General features: G+C 38.2%; 3 protein-coding genes across 10 annotated transcripts in view; 2 read left to right on the top strand and 1 right to left on the bottom strand.

Moving 5' to 3' along the window:
* Positions 1-147: 147 nt before the first annotated feature.
* On the bottom strand, positions 148-4,354 carry polr2eb (RNA polymerase II, I and III subunit E, b). The gene is made up of 8 exons (XM_037770382.1): positions 4,061-4,354; positions 3,011-3,185; positions 2,703-2,818; positions 2,457-2,537; positions 2,310-2,368; positions 2,007-2,085; positions 1,439-1,511; positions 148-313 (listed from the first exon to the last, which is right to left on the bottom strand). Exons 1-7 carry the CDS (start codon positions 4,115-4,117, stop codon positions 1,446-1,448), a joined length of 633 nt encoding a protein of 210 aa, XP_037626310.1. The 5' UTR covers positions 4,118-4,354; the 3' UTR covers positions 148-313; positions 1,439-1,445.
* Positions 4,355-5,046: 692 nt separating this feature from the next.
* Positions 5,047-11,255, top strand: gpx4a (glutathione peroxidase 4a). 3 transcript variants are annotated; one of them, XM_037770383.1, is made up of 7 exons: positions 5,047-5,233; positions 8,661-8,755; positions 8,933-9,077; positions 9,991-10,142; positions 10,291-10,315; positions 10,739-10,798; positions 10,918-11,255. In XM_037770383.1, exons 1-7 carry the CDS (start codon positions 5,141-5,143, stop codon positions 10,948-10,950), a joined length of 603 nt encoding a protein of 200 aa, XP_037626311.1. In that variant the 5' UTR covers positions 5,047-5,140; the 3' UTR covers positions 10,951-11,255. The 3 variants fall into 3 exon arrangements, with proteins under 3 accessions (XP_037626311.1, XP_037626312.1, XP_037626313.1); XM_037770384.1 differs by having other exon boundaries at positions 5,049-5,206; XM_037770385.1 differs by lacking the exon at positions 5,047-5,233 and adding an exon at positions 8,145-8,314.
* Positions 11,256-14,465: 3,210 nt separating this feature from the next.
* Positions 14,466-20,444, top strand: part of pip5k1ca (phosphatidylinositol-4-phosphate 5-kinase, type I, gamma a) — a 52,821-nt gene continuing 46,842 nt past the window's right edge. For 3 of the 6 annotated variants that reach the window (XR_005207026.1, XM_037770601.1, XM_037770604.1), the window contains exon 1: positions 14,466-14,906. Coding sequence is in view for 4 of the 6 variants with exons in the window: in XM_037770601.1 (XP_037626529.1) it covers positions 14,771-14,906 (136 nt within the window). In the remaining 2 variants the exon portion in view is untranslated. The other 3 variants (XM_037770605.1, XM_037770606.1, XM_037770607.1) reach the window with 3 other exon arrangements.

The following is a 20,444-nucleotide window of genomic DNA, read 5'->3' as shown; positions in this document are numbered from 1 at the left end:
CTCCAGATACCCAAATGTATGTGCACAAGCACTGAAAAAGTTGGTTTTTCATGATATTTCCCCTTTAAGTTAAAAACGTCTAGTTGTCTTTGATGTGTACACAAAGGGTGAGATTATGTGAACTAAATCCATCTTTAGAAAACAATATTTGATTTATTTTTAATAGTTTATTTTACAAAATCGTTAATTACAAGAAAAACAACAATTTGAACACAAGTCAAAAGCAGAGGGGTAATCCAGGGATGAGTAATAAAAGATGGAACATCGTCAGTTTCCTTCACTGGTCCTACAAAATGTTGAACCAGAAGAATATCTGGAAAATAAAAACATACAAAATATGTTTTATTAAAAGCAGCTAAACACTCATGGTCCACACACACACGCGTATTATGGCTGGTTAGATATGTTGTCGTGACTGAGTGGGCATCTACAGATGGCGTCTGACATCTCTGTGAATTTCCTGGTAATTTTATTGAAACTGTTTGGGCAGGTCAACTTAACCTTTATCAGTCTTATTAATGCAGCAGTGTGGTGACCTCATGTAAATTCCAGGATAAACTCAACTTCAACCAAAGTAACAGTGAATCTTTCAATGTTAAAGGGAAATTTGCCACCTTTTATGTCCAATCAGTGTTGATGGTAAATGTAGTCAATTGAAACAATAAATTCCTTAGTGAGTGCTATATTGACCCAGAAAGCCGAGTTCGCATCGGCAAAATCTGTTCTTCCTGCATCCAGCACCGTCATGTGACTTAACAGTGACGTAGTTGGATGTAAAGAAAAACTACCATCTATTTCAGCAAGGATTTCTGGTCAATTCAATATGCTTTATTGGCATGAATGTGACAAGGACGATATTGCCAAAAGTCTAGTCTAGTTTCCGTCTCTGGGTAGCCATGGGGCGTGCGTGCTCTAGATGCTGCTAAATATCTGTTGTAAATAAAGTAAAGTTTGCTTGTATTACAAACTAGCTACATTGCCAACCGCGAAAATGGCATCCCAAAATATGAGTGCACAGGATGTTATGGACGAGGATACATTTTACAGTGTTTTGGCTGACTCGGATATTCAGCCATATTTATTTGAATCAGAGTTTACGGCTGAAGACATGCAGCGGCGAAGGGCTGTGGCTGCATTAGCCGTGCAAGGGGATGTAGCTGGCGAGGACCCTTCCGCAGTAAGAAGCTTGTACGCAATGCATATAGCATGCACTGAGGAATATATTGCTTCAATTGGCTACATTTACCATCAATACTGACTGGACAACCAAATAAAAAGGTGGCAAATTTTCCCTTTTAATGCTTTACAAAAACTAGAACAACAAAAAATGTACCCTGTGCAGAAGTATCTATGCACTTAATATCACAGGCTGAATTTAATCAGTGCGACTGTCGCAAACTTTCATAACACACTGCACATTTATCTGTAACACACTTACATGTCTGTCACTGCACCAGTCTGTATGTGATGTACCTCCCAGCTGTTTCACTAGGTCTGATGATCTTTACTACCTGGAAAAGTTGTAGAAAAATAGCAGAAGAATTACTGGGAAAACTGAACACAAATTGTGTGTTTCTTGTATTTGCATATGGGTAGGCGTTCATTTAAATAACATCTGCTATCACAAGTTGCATGCAAATAACTTTCCTGTGTGTTAAAAATAAGTCCAGTTAATTAAAATGTCATATTTTTTAGTTTTGGCTACCACTCTTATCAGTAGTAATAACTTTCTATTTACCAAGTTAATTGATGAGATTTGGAAACATGCAACACTACTTCAGCAAAGTTCTAATAAGACCCACATTGTAATGAACCAGATTTATCCTTTAAATGTCTTTATAACATCATGTCTTTTAAGAAGTAATGGTTCTAAAAATCAGTTTTAAACGATCACAGTCCTTTACTGAAAGGACCAACCCATGATCAAATACACAGCACCTTGCAGTTATGTAATAATGATAATATTATGCATTATTATAATTAGAAGTGTCTTCTAGATGTGTTACCTGTCCTCTTTTCAAGCCAAAGTAGCGAGCCACAGGGTCTCCAGCCTGGATCCTTGGCAACTGACTTTCCTTTAATTTACTGAGGTAAAAATGTTATGGATAACAAATACATATTTTCATGAAGAATTGAGTCTCATAAAGACACTAAATACAGTTTGATGGTGGTCTTAAGGTAAATCAACTGCTATTTTATACTTTATTACACATAACAAGTTCTCTAATGACTGCATTTTCTGCAGGCAAATCTGATCTATACATTGTGCAATTCAGTTACTCTAAATAGTGCGGTGTTTGTAAGGATACTATCTTGCCAGAAGTTCAACAACTTCCTCTTTTGTCATAACAATGTGCTCTGGAACAAGCTGAAAGACAAAAAAAAAATTTAATTCTACATCTGTCATTAGTGACAATGGGATTTGAATACAGTGGATTTATCAGTGTGTTGTTTACCTCATGCTCTGTGATGTTAATAAGCAGCTCCTGTTGTAGAAACTGTTCCAATATGTATTTGGGAGCCATGTCAACTAGAGACTGTGAGGAGACATTTCATTAAATAAGTTTACAAAGAGCAAGATCCAAAACAGAAAGAAAGTGAAGATAGTCACAGCATAAATACAAGAGATGTTCAGAAATCACATTCTTTATCCCTTTCATATACATTTGTGTTGGTTTGGTAAATCTAATGAAGGTGTTTACCTGTTTGGCTGACGGTGTCATGCCCATCTGAACAACAATGATGGCTCGTGTGATGTTCTCCTCCTGCATCCTCTGACAGTACATCTTTATTGTCTTGATTCCCACCTTGGGCTCCTCTGAAAAGTAAGAAAAAGATGAGTTAATATCACACAGCTGCGTGTGTAATAGGCATAGCCATAAATCCAATACTCAACACATTTTCACTCGGCATTAAGGATTTTATACTGGTCTCATCAAATTAGTTCCAGGATAATTTTGAATATTGGGACAGCTATCCACCTAGTATCTAATAATAAGTATCAACCTACCAGGAAAGAAAACAAACATCTGGTCGGTGGGGTCATCGTTGTGTGCCACCAGCACAGTGAGGTCTGTGCGTCTGGGGCGCCCCTCGCTGGGCTTGTCTCCAAACTGACTCTTGAACTCATCCAGTGTCTGGTCCAACTCGTCCTGTGTCACCAGGTAGCCTCTGTCATGGCACAGCTGAGGGGTGTAAAGGTGAGACCATGAAGTCAGTGAGTGTACGGAACAAATGTTTAAAAAGAAACAAGATAAGATAAGATATTCCTTAATTAGTCCCGCAGTAGAGAAATTTGCAGTGTACAGCAGCAAAGGGGATTGTGCAAAAAACAAGGAGCATCAGCTAACACAGTAAAAAAAAAAAAAAAAAGAGCTAAACAAAGTGTAACAAAATAAGAACCATTTAAATAGAAGGAAGTATAAAAATAGGAGCAGTATATACAGTATTGACAATAAACAGACTATTAAAAAATTGCACAAGTGTAAAAATGATATTGCACAGTGAGAATGAAATTAAATTCCACCTGAAAATATTGCAACCTAGAAAAGACTACAGCTGTCAGGCAGCTCTTCACTACCAGTCTGTATCCACCTCTAACAGCAATTACAAGGCAATGTGTAGATGAAAAATGCAAAAAAAACAAAACACATTGGACCTGGTGCAGATCAAAAACCACTATACTTAGATTGCTCAAATCTGGACAACATTATCCTAAAGAAGCCAGATACTCTTTAAAACACAGTTTCAGATTTGTGAAACCTTTATTCTATTTGTGAAAGTGCCAAAAAGGGGATATTTCATTGCTTTTTTTCCACATCTAGACGAGGTAACTGTATTGTTTCACAGACTAGAGAGTTTACTCCGATGCTCTGCTGTTAACTGACTAAATAAACAGCTAGAAAACACATAGCTTGTCAATACTCACCCCACAAACTACCCTACAGTGACGATAAGAACAACAAAACCCCCAGTACCCAACATTACAGTGTGGTGGTTTAGCTTAGCTACATGCTAAGTTAGCAGGCTAAAAAGAAACATATATTAAAGATTAACTCACCTGCATGATGGTTTTACGAATCTTCCACAGCCTGTATGTTTCCTCCTCGTCATCCATATCGTCTCACAATGTTTCACTTGCTCTAGATTTAATATAAAGTTTATTTTTGTTTTGCTAATTTATCACTGTAGCTCCTCTGCGGACATGCGACGCACGTTTCCGTTTCCCCGACGCAAGATGATGACGTTAGTGATGTGTTGTTCGCGAACGAGCCGGTTCAAAGAGCCGGCTCTTTTAAGTGAACGATAAGAGCCGGCTCCCGTCCGAGAGACGTTTTTTTTTTCTTTTTTCTTTAATTAATTCAATGAGAGGACGAACTTCTCCGCACCACAGGCATTCCATGCACTGACTGTGACTGAATGTTGTGGTAATGACGTCTGTGCGACCAATCAGGTGATAACAGACGAGGATCATACCATCAAGCAGGGATGGGTGGGGGGTACGCGGCGCGCTGGCGGTCTACAGGTACAGAGCAGGAGGGAGAGGAGGAGAGAAAGAGAGAGAGGAGTGCGGCTCGCGAATAGCAGAAAAGAAAAGTGATAGTCGGAAACGAAGCAGCATGTAAAATTATGGTATTCTGGAAATTATAAGGTTTAGTATAATTATATAGATTAATTTAAGTGATATATGTGCACACATACTAATCATAGGTCAAAACAGCTAAAGCTAAATTTGGCTGAATTATAAAAGGCAGAAGTGGTACAATGAAGAGCCGTTTGGGAGCCGAAAGAACCGGCTCTTCTTGGTGAGCTGAACCAAATGATCCGACTCACTAAAAAGAGCCGTAATTCCCATCACTAGACGTCAAGGCTAGGTGTGTAGGTGTAATTTGACAAAATATAATTATTTTTATTATTTATTATTATTATTGGTATAATAATGATTGTAATAGCAATTATAATTATAATTATGACAGTTTTAATAATAATAATATTAATACTTTTTTGAATAGTTTTGATCCTTCACTTCCGGCCGCCCACTTCCGGCCGCTGTGTCACAACAACCTGCAGGGCGGAGCTGCAGCAGCTACAGACAGAGTAGCTATTGATTAAAATAAATGTGGCCTCTCTTATAACAACAATGAAACCGTTATATGTTATATTGACACTTGGGGCTGTGGCGTGCAGTGGAGTGCTACTGGCGATGGTACTGTACTTTGTTTTATCCCCAACGGTAACGTACACCTGCACGGTATTTGGTATATTTGGTGTTGGTGCTCCGGTGATTTCCAGTTCGCGTTAACAGTGATGTCTGAATCAGGTTATAATGGACCGCTGTAACCGCTGTTTACCCTACAGAAATCCTGCATATGATGTGTTACTTCTGTTCAAGTCTGTATGTCAATAGGCTACTCACTCAAGACTTACACGCTTTCTCATACAGTTCATAAACCTTTCTTGTGTGTCAGCCCTTGAGCATGATTATAAACACTACACAGGCAGTGTATTTTTGTACCTGCATATATTACTTGATTGAGGGTGTTGGGAGTGTGACAATAGGACAAAGGTATAGGCCTTCATATGAATGTGGTTTGTAACCTGGAAACCTGCTTGTTTTATGCAAATATATGTATATATTTATTATTGGAAATCAATTAACAACACAAAACAACGCCAAATATTGTCCAGAAACCCTCACAGGTACTGCATTTAGCATAAAATAATATGCTCAAATCATAACAAACTGCAGCCCAACAGGCAATAACATTTTTTATCTGTTCAAAATGTATCTTAAAAGGGAGATTTGTCAAGTATTTAATACTTTTATCAACATGGGAGTGGGCAAATATGCTTGTTTTATGCAAATATATGTATATATTTATTATTGGAAATCAATTAACAACACAAAACGACGACAAATATTGTCCAGAAACCCTCACAGGTACTGCATTTAGCATAAAATAATATGCTCAAATCATAACAAACTGCAGCCCAACAGGCAATAACATTTTTTATCTGTTCAAAATGTATCTTAAAAGGGAGATTTGTCAAGTATTTAATACTTTTATCAACATGGGAGTGGGCAAATATGCTTGTTTTATGCAAATATATGTATATATTTATTATTGGAAATCAATTAACAACACAAAACGACGACAAATATTGTCCAGAAACCCTCACATCATAACATGGCAAACTGCAGCCCAACAGGCAACAACAGCTGTCAGTGTGTCAGTGTGCTGACTTGACTATGACTTGCCCCAAACTGCATGTGATTATCATAAAGTGGGCATGTCTGTAAAGGGGAGACTCGTGGGTAACCAGAGAACCCATTTTCATTAACATATTTTGAGGTCAGAGGTCCACGAAAATAATCATGGCAGTTTTTCTTTGCCAAAATTTAGCCTAAGTTTGGAGCGTTATTTAGCCTCCTTCTTGACGAGTAGTAGTAGTAGTATGACATGGTTGGTACTAATGGAGTCTTTAGGTTTTCTAGTTTCATATGAAGCCACTATCTTCGTTCTAGTTTTAAAATTGAGCCCGCACAGCCCCTCCCATCATCTGGCTGCTGGTATCAGCTGATATGGCTTATCAGTCTGAGAAATACAGCATGTACAGTCATTGAAAGGTTTTACAACACAAGGTCCGTTACAGCGGAAATTGTATTATATAAGCAATGAAAATTGATTGTAGATTACCAGTATCCTTTAGGCAACTGAATCTCACAGAGTGCCATAATAGAATATTGATCTTTAAAAGTACAAGGCTATATGTGAAAAGAAATGTAGTGGTATACAGTTTAAAGGTCCCATATTGTAAAAAGTGAGATTTTCAGGTCTTTTACATTATAAAGCAGGTTTAAGTGATATATAAATACTGTTAAACTATGATAACGCTCAATATACGGAGAAATACACACAGCCCGTATTCAGAAATTGTGCGTTTGAAATAAGCCCTTAGGATCCTGTCCTTTTGTGATGTCACAAATATCCAATATTTAGACTATTACGCGTTTTTAAACGTAAACATTCTAAATGTGTCCCAGCTTATTTCCTGTTGCAGTGTATGTAAATAACATCAGCTGACAGGAAGTGAACATGGACCCAAACTGTTGCCTAGCAATGCAATTCCGTTGCAATTCCGTTGAAATGCACTAAAATGGAGCGTTTCATACAGAGGGTGAATACAGGCATATTCAGGCAGAAAGTATGAGGAAAATAAAGTGTTTTTTGAAAATTATAGCATGTAAACATGTTCTAATAGAAACACAAAATACAAGTATGAACCTGAAAATGAGCATGATATGGGACCTTTAAAGTAATCTAAAAATGGAGATACTCAATTACAAGGCCTACTGTGAAAATACAGTTTGTACTACCTCTATAAATCTTTTTGCCTCCATTCCATATCTCCGTAATAATACTAATAATAATATTGAATAGTTCCCTCTCGAAACATACAGTATTTAATTTGTCATTTTCATTAATTTTTTTTTGGCTACTTTATTGCATATTTTGAATCATACAGTAAAGTATATGTAAAGATTTTCTGGAATAGGGCGTATTTATTGTAACCGTGAAGCATGATTCCCACGTAGACTTGCCAGAAAATTGTGTAATAATCTTTCAAGAATCCGATCAGTGTGTTGCCTAACCAGTCCCTTTATTGTGTAAAGCTTTGCCTGGTGGTACTACTCGTATTACCGGATTGTAATTGCAGGCAGGTTGTTCTGGCGAAGTACATGATTAGTATTTGCTGAAACAACAACTCTCTTGTTTTGCCAGATTATGATTATTTGGTAGAATAAAAAAGTGTTTTGGGCTCAGCATTTGTGAGTTTTATGTTGGGGTGAGATTTAGGAGGTTATAAGTGCTGATTCACTGTAACTTTTTTTGTTTTTCGTTCCGATATTAAGCTCATTACATAATTATGTATTTCTTCAGACTGTTGTCCTTTGCCCTGGCCTCACGAGGCTCAACCACACATGGCCTATTTTTTGGGGCTTTTATAATGAGTCAACTTTCTTGAGTTGTGATAATGTTGTGGACTGTGGACCGCAGTACATCCACATGTCTGATGTGGATTTATTAGTCAGCTGCAGTAGCAGAGAGTGACCTCTGTTAATGATCACCCGCTTCCTTTACATGAGGACACTTGGTCGTGTGCTCTCTCTCTCAGTGGTGGGATTGTGGTCTGAAGCCACCTGGGGGTTTTAGAGATTTGATTGCTTTCTGCCTTCAGAGGACCTTACTGAAGGGCAGACATGCGTCTGATAGGGTCCACTGTCCTTTTCTCTGTCCTGCTGCAGGCAATGGTAAGAAAAATAAGAGTAGGACTGAGACTCTGGTTTATGTTGCAGTACTGGAGCTTTCGGACATTGTCAGGTTTTGTTGAACTGAATTGATCATTGGATGTGTTTATTTTTACTCATTTATTTTATGTTATGTTTGAAGTATTGATTATGTAAGATGTTTGTATATATTTTAAATGATTTGTAGAAGAGATTCAACCCTTTGTACGGTCTTTAAAGATACATTTTCAGGGGAAATATCTGCTGGAACATAAAGTAGATTTCTTGTTATCTAATATTCATTAAGCAGGATAAAAGTGCATTTTGAAAGTATGCTCCCATCACTCAAGTTGTTTTTTTTCCCTTACAGGCTACTCCGACAGAGGACTGGCAGACGGCCACGTCTATTTATGACTTCTCAGCGACAGATATTGATGGCAATTTGGTTCCCCTAGAAAAATACAGGTAATATATCTATGAAATACTCCATTCCATATCCCATTCCATAAGTCTACCATAACTAGGTAGTGTAACTAACGATTTACACAAGTAAAGCACAATTACCTACTTACTTGAGTAAATGTACTTAGTTACAGTCCACCATCACTAAAACATTATACATGTTTCTCTTTGTATTTTCAGGGGGGATGTTGTCATCATCACCAACGTTGCCTCTAAATGAGGTAAAACCCCAGTAAACTACTCTCAGTTTGCGGAAATGCACGTCAAGTACATTGAGAGAGGTTTACACATCCTTGCCTTCCCTTCTAACCAGTTTGGGAACCAGGTACGTAACACATGAGTGTTTTATTAAAGCACAATGCTAGAACAGGAACTGTCACACAGGCTTGTGATCTGAAAATGTCATATCACTGGAAATGTGAAACAACAAGTTACAAAACAGTCTAGATGAGACCCTACAGTGTATTCTTTACTGATAAAGATGGAAGAGTTTAATCCCATTTTCTAACCATAGTATTTGCAAAATATGTATCCAAGGGAAAGCAAGATCATATAGTAGTACATTAAAGGAATACTTCACCCCCAAAATGACCATTTGTACATCAGTTACTCACCTCGTGTTACCTTGAATTCTTGAAGAAAACTTTGTTTTTCTGGCATGTCTCCACGGTGAATGGAGAATACAAAAACGGTGAAAAGTCTTGATGAATTGAAGGAATAATGGAGGCGGCGTTTAACAACAGCAAAACTATCCAGTCGTATGCTCGGTACTTCCCAAACACCTGCATCTTCACTAAATCTTTTAAATACTTCCGCATAAACAGTGCTACTAGTTCATGTTAGTCCGAAGTGTTTAAAATTGTAAGGTTTTAGCCAAAATGCATGCATTTGGGAAGTAGTGAGCATATGAAATGAGACATGAATTAAACTGCACAAGTTGTGTGACAGTTTGATATAGTTTTGCTGTTATCAAACGTGGCCCCCATTTACTTCCATTTATCAAGACTTTTATCCATTATTGGATTCTCCGTTCACTGAGGAGGCATGTAAGAGAGACAAAGTTTTCTTCAAGAATTCAAGGTAACACAGGATGAGTAATTGATATACAAATGATCATTTTGGAGGTGAAGTATTCCTTTAAGGCAACTTTTGCTTTATCAGCATTGGTTTCATAGGGCATATTATCAGCTTGGGTCTGACCTGTTGTATTATTTCTCTCAACTTGTTTTACTTTGAAGGAGCCTGGTAATGAAACCCAGATCAAGCAGTTTGCTCAGTCCTACAACGCTCAGTTTGACATGTTCAGTAAGATTGATGTGAATGGGGCCAGCGCTCATCCTCTGTGGAAGTGGCTGAAAAGCCAGCCCAACGGGAGAGGCTTCATGGGAAAGTAAGTGGTGATATTATAACAGGTATATTGATACTATAATGACATGATACTTATCCACAAGAGTCAGATCCTCTAAATCAGTTATTGATCATCATAGTGTTTACTCAGTTATTATTTTCTAACATGTAATTTGTTTTCATTTCTGCAGTAGTATCAAGTGGAATTTCACCAAGGTAAATATTTATTTTAATCAGTTATTTATTATATATTTAGACATCAACAGGGTTGATAGAGCTCACAATTAATCATCTATTCCTGTATTCTTGTGCATCAATGCTAAGCAGCTTCCCTTTCTCTATAGTGTGTTTACTATTATGAGGGTACAGAAGAAGAAGAAGCCTGTAAACACAAAAAGTGTTTTATTCTAAAAGTCAAACAATGTAAAGTGGTTGCACACATCTAAAACCATAGTAGGCCGGTGCTGGACCAGTAGAAGACAGCAATGAAAATGTAAAAGAAGATCTGCACACTGTAGCTCCTTTTAAGTGCAATTTATTGGCACATCTTATTCTAAAAGTCAAACAGAAAATAACTCTTTGTTCATAAATGTCATGTTCGCTGTATTTGAGTTTTCTCCTTTTCCTCTTTCTTTCTAGTTTTTGATCAACAGAGAGGGTCAGGTGGTGAAGAGATACGGACCCCTGGATAATCCAAGTGTATGTACACAAAAACACAAATTCACAAAAACAGTGCTATGTTACTATAGCTGTAACTGTACATATGTGTGTATTGTTTTGTCTCTCCAAGTGTTAATATAGTCCTGCTTTCTTTCCAGGTGGTGGAGAAGGATCTTCCCCAATACTTGTAGCTGTCTAACGGATGATTGATGCCTCACTTACTGATCCTCTGTCAGTCCTTTTAGCTCCTTTCTCTGCCTCTCCAAGCACCAGTGGATATAGTTTGGTTCCACCCCAGACCAGTGACGGTCTGTTCATAAACCCGCATGGCGGACAGAGCAGACCTGATGAAAATGGCGTGCAAACCTCCTGGGAGGATTACCAAGCTTGCATTCATTTGGTTCTCTGGAGAGAAGGAGAATGGATCCCTAAATGGATCAGTAGATTTATGTGTGGCATTGTTTTCATAATAAAATGCACAGAGATTTTGCTCTAATGAGGTTTTTTTTTCTGTGATGTTTGTCTGTCAGGAACATTGACATTTGTCAAGTTATATTATATTGCATTATATTGGTGTTGCTTGTAGAATAGATTTGTTTTATCCCAAACTGTTGTTGTGCACAAAGATCTATCATGCTGTATAATGGAAAAAAATGACAGAAAATCCATTTCTGTCACACTGAAAAATGCAAGTGTGTGTCACAAAACCGTTCATGTGTGAGCACTAGAGCTTAAAATGAAACTGAGAGATTTGTTCCTCTGGATAGAAAAATGAACAATGTCACAGTTTTATCTTTTGGACATTTAATAATTCATAGTATACAGCAACTCAATACTTAGATGACAGACACAGTTATAATATGCTTTGTAGGGAGGCAAATATTACCCACATCTCATCTTCTAAAGTTCCAAAACAATAAAGATAGTTGTAGAGACACAGATTAACCATTTAGACTATCCCATACAAACTTTAATCGCATATACAGTAAATGAAAAGAAAAAAAAAAAAATGTTTTCGTTTACCTGGTGAAATACTGTATAGTTCAACCTCTTCAGGCCACTAAGAATAATTCAAATTAAATAATGTGAGATGAAATAGCACTTTGATTGAACTGCTCACTAGGCAAGGCAAGGCAAGGCAAGACAAGGCTTTATTTGTATAGCACATTTCAACAACGGCGATTCAAAGTGCTTTACATAAACATTCAAGAACATTGCGACAAAGATTAGAAAATAAAAACAAGCTAAAAATAAAAGCTAGGATAGAAGCTAAAATAGAATAAAACACAAAAGAGTAAAAGCTCTAGTGCAGTATCAGATCATTATCTGGTTTAATTAAAGACAGCAGCAAACAGGAAAGCTTTAAGCTTTGTTTTAAAAGACCTCAGAGTTGTAGCGGTTCTGCAGGTTTCTGGGAGCTTGTTCCAAATATTTGGTGCATAAAAACTAAACGCTGCTTCTGCATGTTTAGTTCTGACTCTAGGGACACTAAGCAGACCTGATCCAGATGACCTGAGAGGTCTGGATGGTTCATAACATAGCAGAAGATCAGAAATATATTTTGGCCCTAAGCCACTACTCATGGACTTGTGGCAAGGGGTCACAAGAGGACATGACTTTGTATTAAAGGATCACAAGCAGAAAAAAGAGGTTAGGAGCCACTGGCCTAGATTAGACTAAACTTTAAGTAGCCTTATAAAGCCATAAAAGTATATATTTAATGATTTTAGCAGAGAATTAATGTAGCTATGCATGTTTTTCACCTGGAAAAAATAGAATAGAATAGAATGCCTTTATTGTCATTGTATTGTTTAAAGCCATACAACGAAATTTGGAGTGCTACTCCTGTAAGTTGCCGTAAATTAAAAACACAACCTCCACTCTTTCATTCATACATGTACCACACAATAATAATAATAATAATAATAATAATGAATACAAAATATTGCACATATAAAAAATTAATTAAAAAAAGCATTCACTTTGTATATTTTTGTCCGTTCAAGATGCGTATTGCTGTAGGGAAAAAGCTGTGATTGAGTCTGTTTGTCCGGGTTTTAAGTGTGTAGATGACTGTCAATAACTCTATATTGGGCTATGAGAAAATAAAGTATGGCAGGTTTAACCTAGAAACGGGTAAGAAGGAGTGTCTTGGGTTTCTGTTATAGTGGTGTTTTCTGCTCTGCATATACAGTAATGAAAAGAAAACAGTAGTTTGAGGGTTTAGTCAAACTGCATGTTGATATTTTGAAGAGATTACACCAAGTGTTATGCACATAAATACCCAATAATCTGATAGTATGAATGCCTTAGTTGTGTGCCATACAAGCAGTACATTGTCAGCAAACAAATTAGGGATGCACCAATACCAATACTGGATCAGATATTGGGTCAATACTGACTCACACAGCTGGATTGGATATAGGTGACAATGGGACAGATCTATTAATTTCAATTCTATATTTATATACTATATACATTATATACTGGAATTTTAGTTCCTGTTTAAGTTTTGACCAATTTTTTGCTGCATTAAAACGCTTTACACTTGAATTGTAATTCCTGTTATAGTTTTTAAGCTTTTTTTTGGCAAGTTGTTGGTGTACGATTTATTCAATAACTATTCACCTAATAAATATCTGTCTATTTATTTGTTACATTTTGTTTTACCAAGTTAAAAAATCAATAGGCATACAGCTTATTACTGGTATCGGATCAGTTCTCAGTATCGGCTGATAACCAAAGCCCAGGTATTGCTAATTGAAGAATATTGATTCATGTTTGATCAGCGCTGCCTAGGGTCAGTGTATCTTTTGGTCATTCGATGTTCCTTTCACAAATGGATATTAAAAACAAAAAAAATTGTGGTTATTTTATTTTCGTTTTAAAACACAAAAATTAATATTGAAATACGAGTCGTTTCTCTTTATCGAGGTCAAAAAGGGATGAACTAAACTTAAAAAACGGGTTGATTTTCATTTTCTATTTCTAAAAACAGAAAATTAAATCACTAGATGACAGAAACGAAAAAAAACGCCCCATTTTTTCATATTCTGCGACCGGAAGTTGCCATTTACAAAGTAAAGTAATTAAGAAGAGTGTGTCTTCTTCCATGAGACACACTCTTTTATTGTTTAAAAAAACTACGTACCGATCCATGTCCATCACCTTCAATTACACAGCAGCACCGTGCTTCTTGTTTTCTCTCATACACATCACCGTCCTCATACGCGCTCTTACTTTGTAAATGGCAACTTCCGGTTGCAGAATATGAAAAAATGGGGCGTTTTTTTAGTTTCTGTCTTCTAGTGATTTAATTTATTGTTTTTAGAAATAGAATATATATATATATATATATATTGTTTTTCTCCTTTTTTTCTGATAACAAAATAAAATAAAATGAAATATGGATAAAACACAAGTTTGACCTATACAAAAGTTTGACCTATATATATAAAAATATTTTGTATTATATATATATATATATATATAATATATATAAAACTTTTGTTTTATCCATATTTCATTTTATTTTATTTTGTTATCAGAAAAAAAAAAAAAAAAAAAAATATATATATATATATATATATATATATATATTTTTTTTTTTTTCAACACGTCTGCATGTGATTCAGAGCATCCAAAGAGGACACGCTCGGATGCTCCTGGCTGCAGTTCCCCTCAGCCTCCTGCAGAGGGAGCCACCTCCTCCTACAGAACCTCACATTGTATCCAGCACTAGAAACCAGCAGCAGCTCAGTAGCAGCAGCAGCAAGTGCGGTGCAGTTCGACCTGAGCGGACGCTGTTCCGCTTGTCGTGAGGAGAAAACACCGCACAGATGAAGAAGGGACCCTCGCGGATAACTATCACTATCAATCCCTCCGTTTGATTACTTTGCTAACATACATCAGACAACAACACAGTCCTCCTTCTTCTCACACCGTCTGCTGTGTCTTCTTTCTTTCGGAGAGGACTTGCCTGTGCTTTTGTTGTTTCCTCCGGGAGGCTGAATGGAAGCAGCAGCCGAGGGAGCGGTCGGGCTGTCGTCGGAGGCCGGGGACGGGAGCCCTCTATCCGGGGCCGAAGCATCCGATGATGGGGACACGGTGGTTGGAGTTAGCTACGGCATGGACACCGCAGACATGGGTACGTTATCACCTCTCAAATAAAGCGTCTTTAATGTGTCTTTCACCCTGACATCCATCTCCATCTGATGCTACTGTGTGAGGCAGAAAGCCCCGACTCATCTTTGCTAGCAAGGAACTGGTAAGCTAACTATTCATGTATGTATGTCTAGTCATCAACACAACACACCATGACGAGGACATTAATCAACATTTGAAAGGGCTATATGATGTATACAGCTAGCTGTAGCTAATATATATATATATATGAATATATATAATTAGTTGACAGTTGGTGTAGCTATAGGATTTATGACCACCTTCTCCATAGCAACCACATTTCTCTCTTAGCAACCTTCATCTTTAGGCAACCCAGAAGTAACCCCACCTAAAGAAATTAAAACCATTAGAAATTAAAGACTATTAAAGCCTCAATTTGGCTTTTACAATTTGCCACCATCTTGGCATTTATGGAGGCAGAAAATCCATATTTTCTGCAAGGAGGACTGTGTCTTTATAATATTTTAATATATATATATATTAGGAGTGGTCTCTTTAATTGGAGCACGTTTTTTCTCATCAGCTGTTTTATAATTTTTGTCTATTTAGTTGACTTGACATATAGAAAGAGCCAGGGGTGTAGCTATAGGATTGATGACCACCTTCTCCTTAGGAAACAGCATTTCTCTTTCCATGCCATCTTTAGACACCCAGAAGTAACACCACCTGTCACCTACAGGCTGTAGAAAAACAGCCATTATGTTTCTGAAGAAACCATTAAAAGCCTCAATTTGGGTTTTACAATTTACCACCATCTTGGCATTTACTGGAGGCAAAAAAATCCACATTTCTACAAGGAAACCATGGCTAACTGTCTGTGACAGGCTGAGACACTTAAGCAGTTGGACCAGACTTTTATAATATTTTAATATATATATATATTAGGAGTGGTCTCTTTAATTGACACACATTTTTTCTCATCAGCTGTTTTATAATTTATATCTAATTAGTTGACTTGGCATTATAGAAAGAGCCAGGGGTGTAGCTATAGGATTTATGACCACCTTCTCCTTAGGAACAACATTTCTCTTAGCCACCTTCCCCATCATTGTGTTTTTCCATCCTTAGACACCCAGAAGTAACACCGCCTGTCACCTACAGGCTGTATAAAAAAACAGCCATTTCCATAATGTTTCTGAGGAAAACTCTAAAGCCTCAATTTTGGGTTTTACAATTTGCCACCATCTTGGCATTTACTGGAGGCACATTTCTGCAAGGAGGAGGAGGGAGGGCAGCCACCGTGGCTAACTGTCTGTGACAGGCTGAGACACTTAAGCAGTTGGACCAGACGTTATCATATTTTAATATATTTTAGGAGTTTGTAAGAATCAGAATTGCTTGTTAACAGCGACACCTGTGGCCGTTAAGTCAACGAAAGTCAGCGTTGGGCTAGAGCTTGTGCTCGCTCTAAATAGACATGAACGAGCATCGCTCAAAACAGTGAAGAGACACACGTCAGCTAAAACCACAATATCACTCTATATTTCACCTGCTTGGCAGTAATGTAAGCTGACCAGACGGAGGTCTCTCCATGATACACTGCTGATCCTAGTGTTGGCTTTTCCTGCTTCAGCCTCCCGACCGCGGTCGGAGGGAACAGGGGAGACACCGACACCCGGTCAGAGACGATAACGTTTCTCGCTGTGGAGCCCCGTCACTTCACAAGACACGGGAAACCTCTGTTGGTCTGGAGGAACTGCAGCAGTTATTTCTGCACAAACATCCACTGCACTGTCACTAGATATTCTCAGAGCTACGAAGTCTTCTGCAGTGTGTAGTGTGCGCGCATGCACGTGAGGTGGAGCGAGCTGAGTGAAGGCAGGCAGGCAGAGGAGCAGAGGAGCAGAGACTCCGGCCCTGGAGACCAAAGCTACGGTCTCCCCCGCGTCCTCTGACCGCAGCCAACACTGTTTTGCAAGACGGGCTTCACTAGATATAACTTTGCGGTTTTGGTGCTTCCGTGTAGTTTGTGTTGGAGTCTTGTCTGAACAGCGTAGCACCACGCGAGCGCGCATATGCGAGCGCGCATGGGACACCGACCCGGGTGTTTTATACGTGTAAGAAGTTACAAACAGTCCCTTTTAATTGACACACATTTTTCTCATCAGCTGTTTCATATGTCCTAGTAGGACAAGCACAGGTGTTAATAACATTAAAAATTGCTCCTATAAGTGTCCCAGTAAGTCATGACAGTGAGCCGTCATAGCACAATACCAAGACCCTGAAAATTGACACCTGTGTTTTTCCTATTGTGACACAGCAAAATGTCATTCCTGAAAAAAAGGCCTATTAGCAGTTGAGGCCATGATGCATTGTGAAAACCAATTATTATGATATAAATCGTCAAGGCTGCTGTATGAGCTGGTTTTCTTTTTCTAATCATATATTGGTATTGTGGTTATACGGTATGTTGGCTGATAAGTAACAAAGTAATAAATTGCAGTATAGAAAAGCCAGAGAGCACAAGTCTATTGCTCAACTGTAAAATGTCCTGCTCTTTTGTGGCTGTTTGTGTCATAAGGTTACAGGCTGTATTTGTTGTGTGTGTATCAGTGATGTGCGATATGTGAAGATATAAGATTAATCGCATTTTTAAATAATTGTTGTAAATTATTCCAGGAGGATGGAGCAGCGTGTGCGAAAGTAACGCTTTCCAAGTTCTGTATTTATTTTGTGATGCTGAAATTAATCTGTAGAACGAGTTTGATTCTGTTAAGATTTCCTTGTGAGAAGAGAAGTTAGATAAAAAGAGGTGGACTATTTAGACTGGCTTTATGAATAAACTAGAGTCAATGACGACCTCTTCCTACAGAGATAGTTGGTCACATTTTGATAGTGATGATTCAGTTTTTGTTTTGGAAATCATCATAAATTTAGTTTTGCCTGCATTTAAAACAACATTATCTTGGGACTGTTCAAAGCAAGTTGCAGTTGTTCAATAGCCAATCCAGCTAATACATTGAGCATTATGATGAACGACTGCATCATCAACATAGAGATGGACGCTAATGACTCAATGTTATGTGATATAGAGAAGTGTTGACTCTAAAGTATACTAATGGATGTGTCTGTAAATACATGTAAGAATGCCTGAAGCTAAATGTTGGGCTCTTGAGTGAAACAGCAATCAGTCATGCTGCACTACTGGTCATGTTCACTGTACATTTCACAGTTTGGGGATTTTCATTGTCCCTGGTGAGGAAATTGCTGACTTTGACAAGAGCTCAGGACAGGCTCATGAATCAGAGGGCTGTCTGGCGAGGGTTACTCGTCGAGCTCAGCTGTGTCCGAGGGTGAAAATGGACGTCTTTCTTTGGACGCCTTTGGCTGCAGATGCTTTTTTTCTACCATCATGCTTGCTGGCACGTGTCACACAAACCCGGGGTGATTTAATAAGTGTGTACCTTCTCAGTCAGTGCACCTTCACATGCAATGGAAACACAGACCGCACTGGAAAGAGAGTGTGAGCTTGCACGTGCAGACGAACAGCATTAAACAGATGCATTATTGAGTATGCCTCTACCCTGCCAAATGTATTCAGGTTGATGGTTTACGGGCAGTTGGCAATCACTGGTCTGTATTGTATTTTGAGGGGCTTGACATTGGCTGAGAGAGCAGCGAAATATATGGTTTATAAAAGCAACAGAAGACTAGTATGATGTGAGTACACTGGATAGTGTTGCATCCTGAAAGAAACTGCTGATTGTTTAAGCTTCTTGTTTTTAACACACCAACATTACCCCATTTAACCTCAGCTTTATTCATCTCTGAATCGAGTAATGCTGTAGGTTGAGTTGGTTTTAAATATTACTGAGGCAAGGCATATTTCAATTATGGCCATCATCGATGCGGCACTGCCGTGATATGCTATTACGGTAGCAGCATTTTGTGAGTGCTTAATAAGTCCCATTAAAGAAAAAAACAGTCTAGTCGATACCTTGCAACAAGTCTTCCAGTGAAACAAACAAGGAGTTATACAGCTTCCAAAGCTACTCGCCATCACATTCATTAAGTAAAATAAACAGAAAATCATTCATTTTCTAATACAAACTATTCAATTCAACCATTGGATTAACACACTTTAATCCATTATTCTATAAAGTTGTAATTCCAAACATCTGCTATGATGTAATCAGTATTCCTGTGCTGCAGCAGAGTAAATAAACAGGCTACTACATCTGTGTGATTTCACTTATTCATATTGGTCAGCTTGCTTCCTTAAATAAATTCCTCACCAAAGCAGTCAAGGTTGTCCCTGAAAAATGTGAGACCTTAAAGGAGCTTAATTCAATATCCAGAGCATTAATATAGCAGTAAACAACTATTTGCTATGTAAAGATATAGAGGAGTAATGTCTACCTGAGCAGAGAATTAAGTCAATCTCCCTCTGTGTCTGTAGTAATCCGAGCTTCTCCTTGCTTTGTTGACATCGCCGGGCTGGCTGCTTTTAGTACATGTGAGCGTGCCCCACTGGCTAGCTCACGGCCAATAGAAATGCTCCCAATCCCATATTAAGCACCTATAAATCCCCCAAAAATATGACACAAGTCACGCAGTTTGAAATGCATCACTGCCTTGGTGCATTGTAGGCTAATGGAGGGGAAACTCTCTTAAAGTCTGCCTCTTTTCATCCCAATTTAAATCAGAGAATAGATGTTATCAAATTCTTGAAGCAGACCTTCAGCATATGGTCGTAATCTTAATCTATATCAACAACAATGAATGTGCGAACACATCAGCTCCAAGCGAAAGATATTATCAGACACCACACTGCACTATCTTATCTTTTTATCAATGTCTGAGTTAATTAGCACAGTAAAGGTGAACCTGTGTTTAACTTGTCGATCTTATTCTTTGTATTGCTAATATAGCTGTGAAAGTCTCCTTCTCTAATGCAAAGCTTTTGAAGGTTAAGCTAGTTCGTCTGATAAGCCCTGCAGCAGGGAGGGGTAGGTGTGCATCACACTGTGACTCCCATGCATTATCCGTCAGTGAAGGGTCTTAAAGGGAGAGTCCACTAAAGGCTATTCAGCTAATATGTGTTAAACCAGGGTATTGTGTTCATTTCTGTGGCAGTGTAACAACAATCTTTTATCAATAGGAATGAATGGAAATGTCAGCTAAAGAGCTGAAGTCTTGCTTGATTCTCACTGGCTCCTGGAGATGGTAAATGCTCACGTAACACTTCAAAGTGCTCAACCTGAGAGCCTGGTTAACGTCAGATCTTGCGTATGTGTAGTTGTAGGCTGCGGTGTTCTGCTCAGCTGCTCTGAATGTGTGAATACGACGCTGTGTGTGGGTGTCACAGCTGGCTGTTAAATATCTGTCTGAGCATTTAGTCCCATTCAGAGCTCCTCATCCTCAGGCAGTCGTAATTTGTCCCTAAAGTCTCCTACTGTCAGCAAGACAGCATTAATCTCACTTATCTTCTGCCCTCACTTGTACTCAACTCCTCTCACTAGTAGGGCTGCATGATATATGGTTTGGTTGTATTCAGAAC

The sequence above is a fragment of the Sebastes umbrosus genome, chromosome 5 (assembly GCF_015220745.1).
Source record: "Sebastes umbrosus isolate fSebUmb1 chromosome 5, fSebUmb1.pri, whole genome shotgun sequence".
In the NCBI taxonomy this organism is placed as follows: Eukaryota; Metazoa; Chordata; class Actinopteri; order Perciformes; family Sebastidae; genus Sebastes; species Sebastes umbrosus.
The sequence above is the reverse complement of the archived record's forward strand: the minus strand, read 5'-3'. Positions and strand labels throughout refer to the sequence as shown.

Coding starts and splice junctions, on each gene's coding strand:
- polr2eb (XM_037770382.1), bottom strand. CDS start 4,117: ATGGATGACGAGGAGGAAACATACAGGCTGTGGAAGATTCGTAAAACC. Junction 3,186..4,060: donor TTCGTAAAACCATCATGCAG/GTGAGTTAATCT, acceptor TACACCCCTCAG/CTGTGCCATGACAGAGGCTA. Junction 2,369..2,456: donor TTAACATCACAGAGCATGAG/GTAAACAACACA, acceptor TTTGTCTTTCAG/CTTGTTCCAGAGCACATTGT.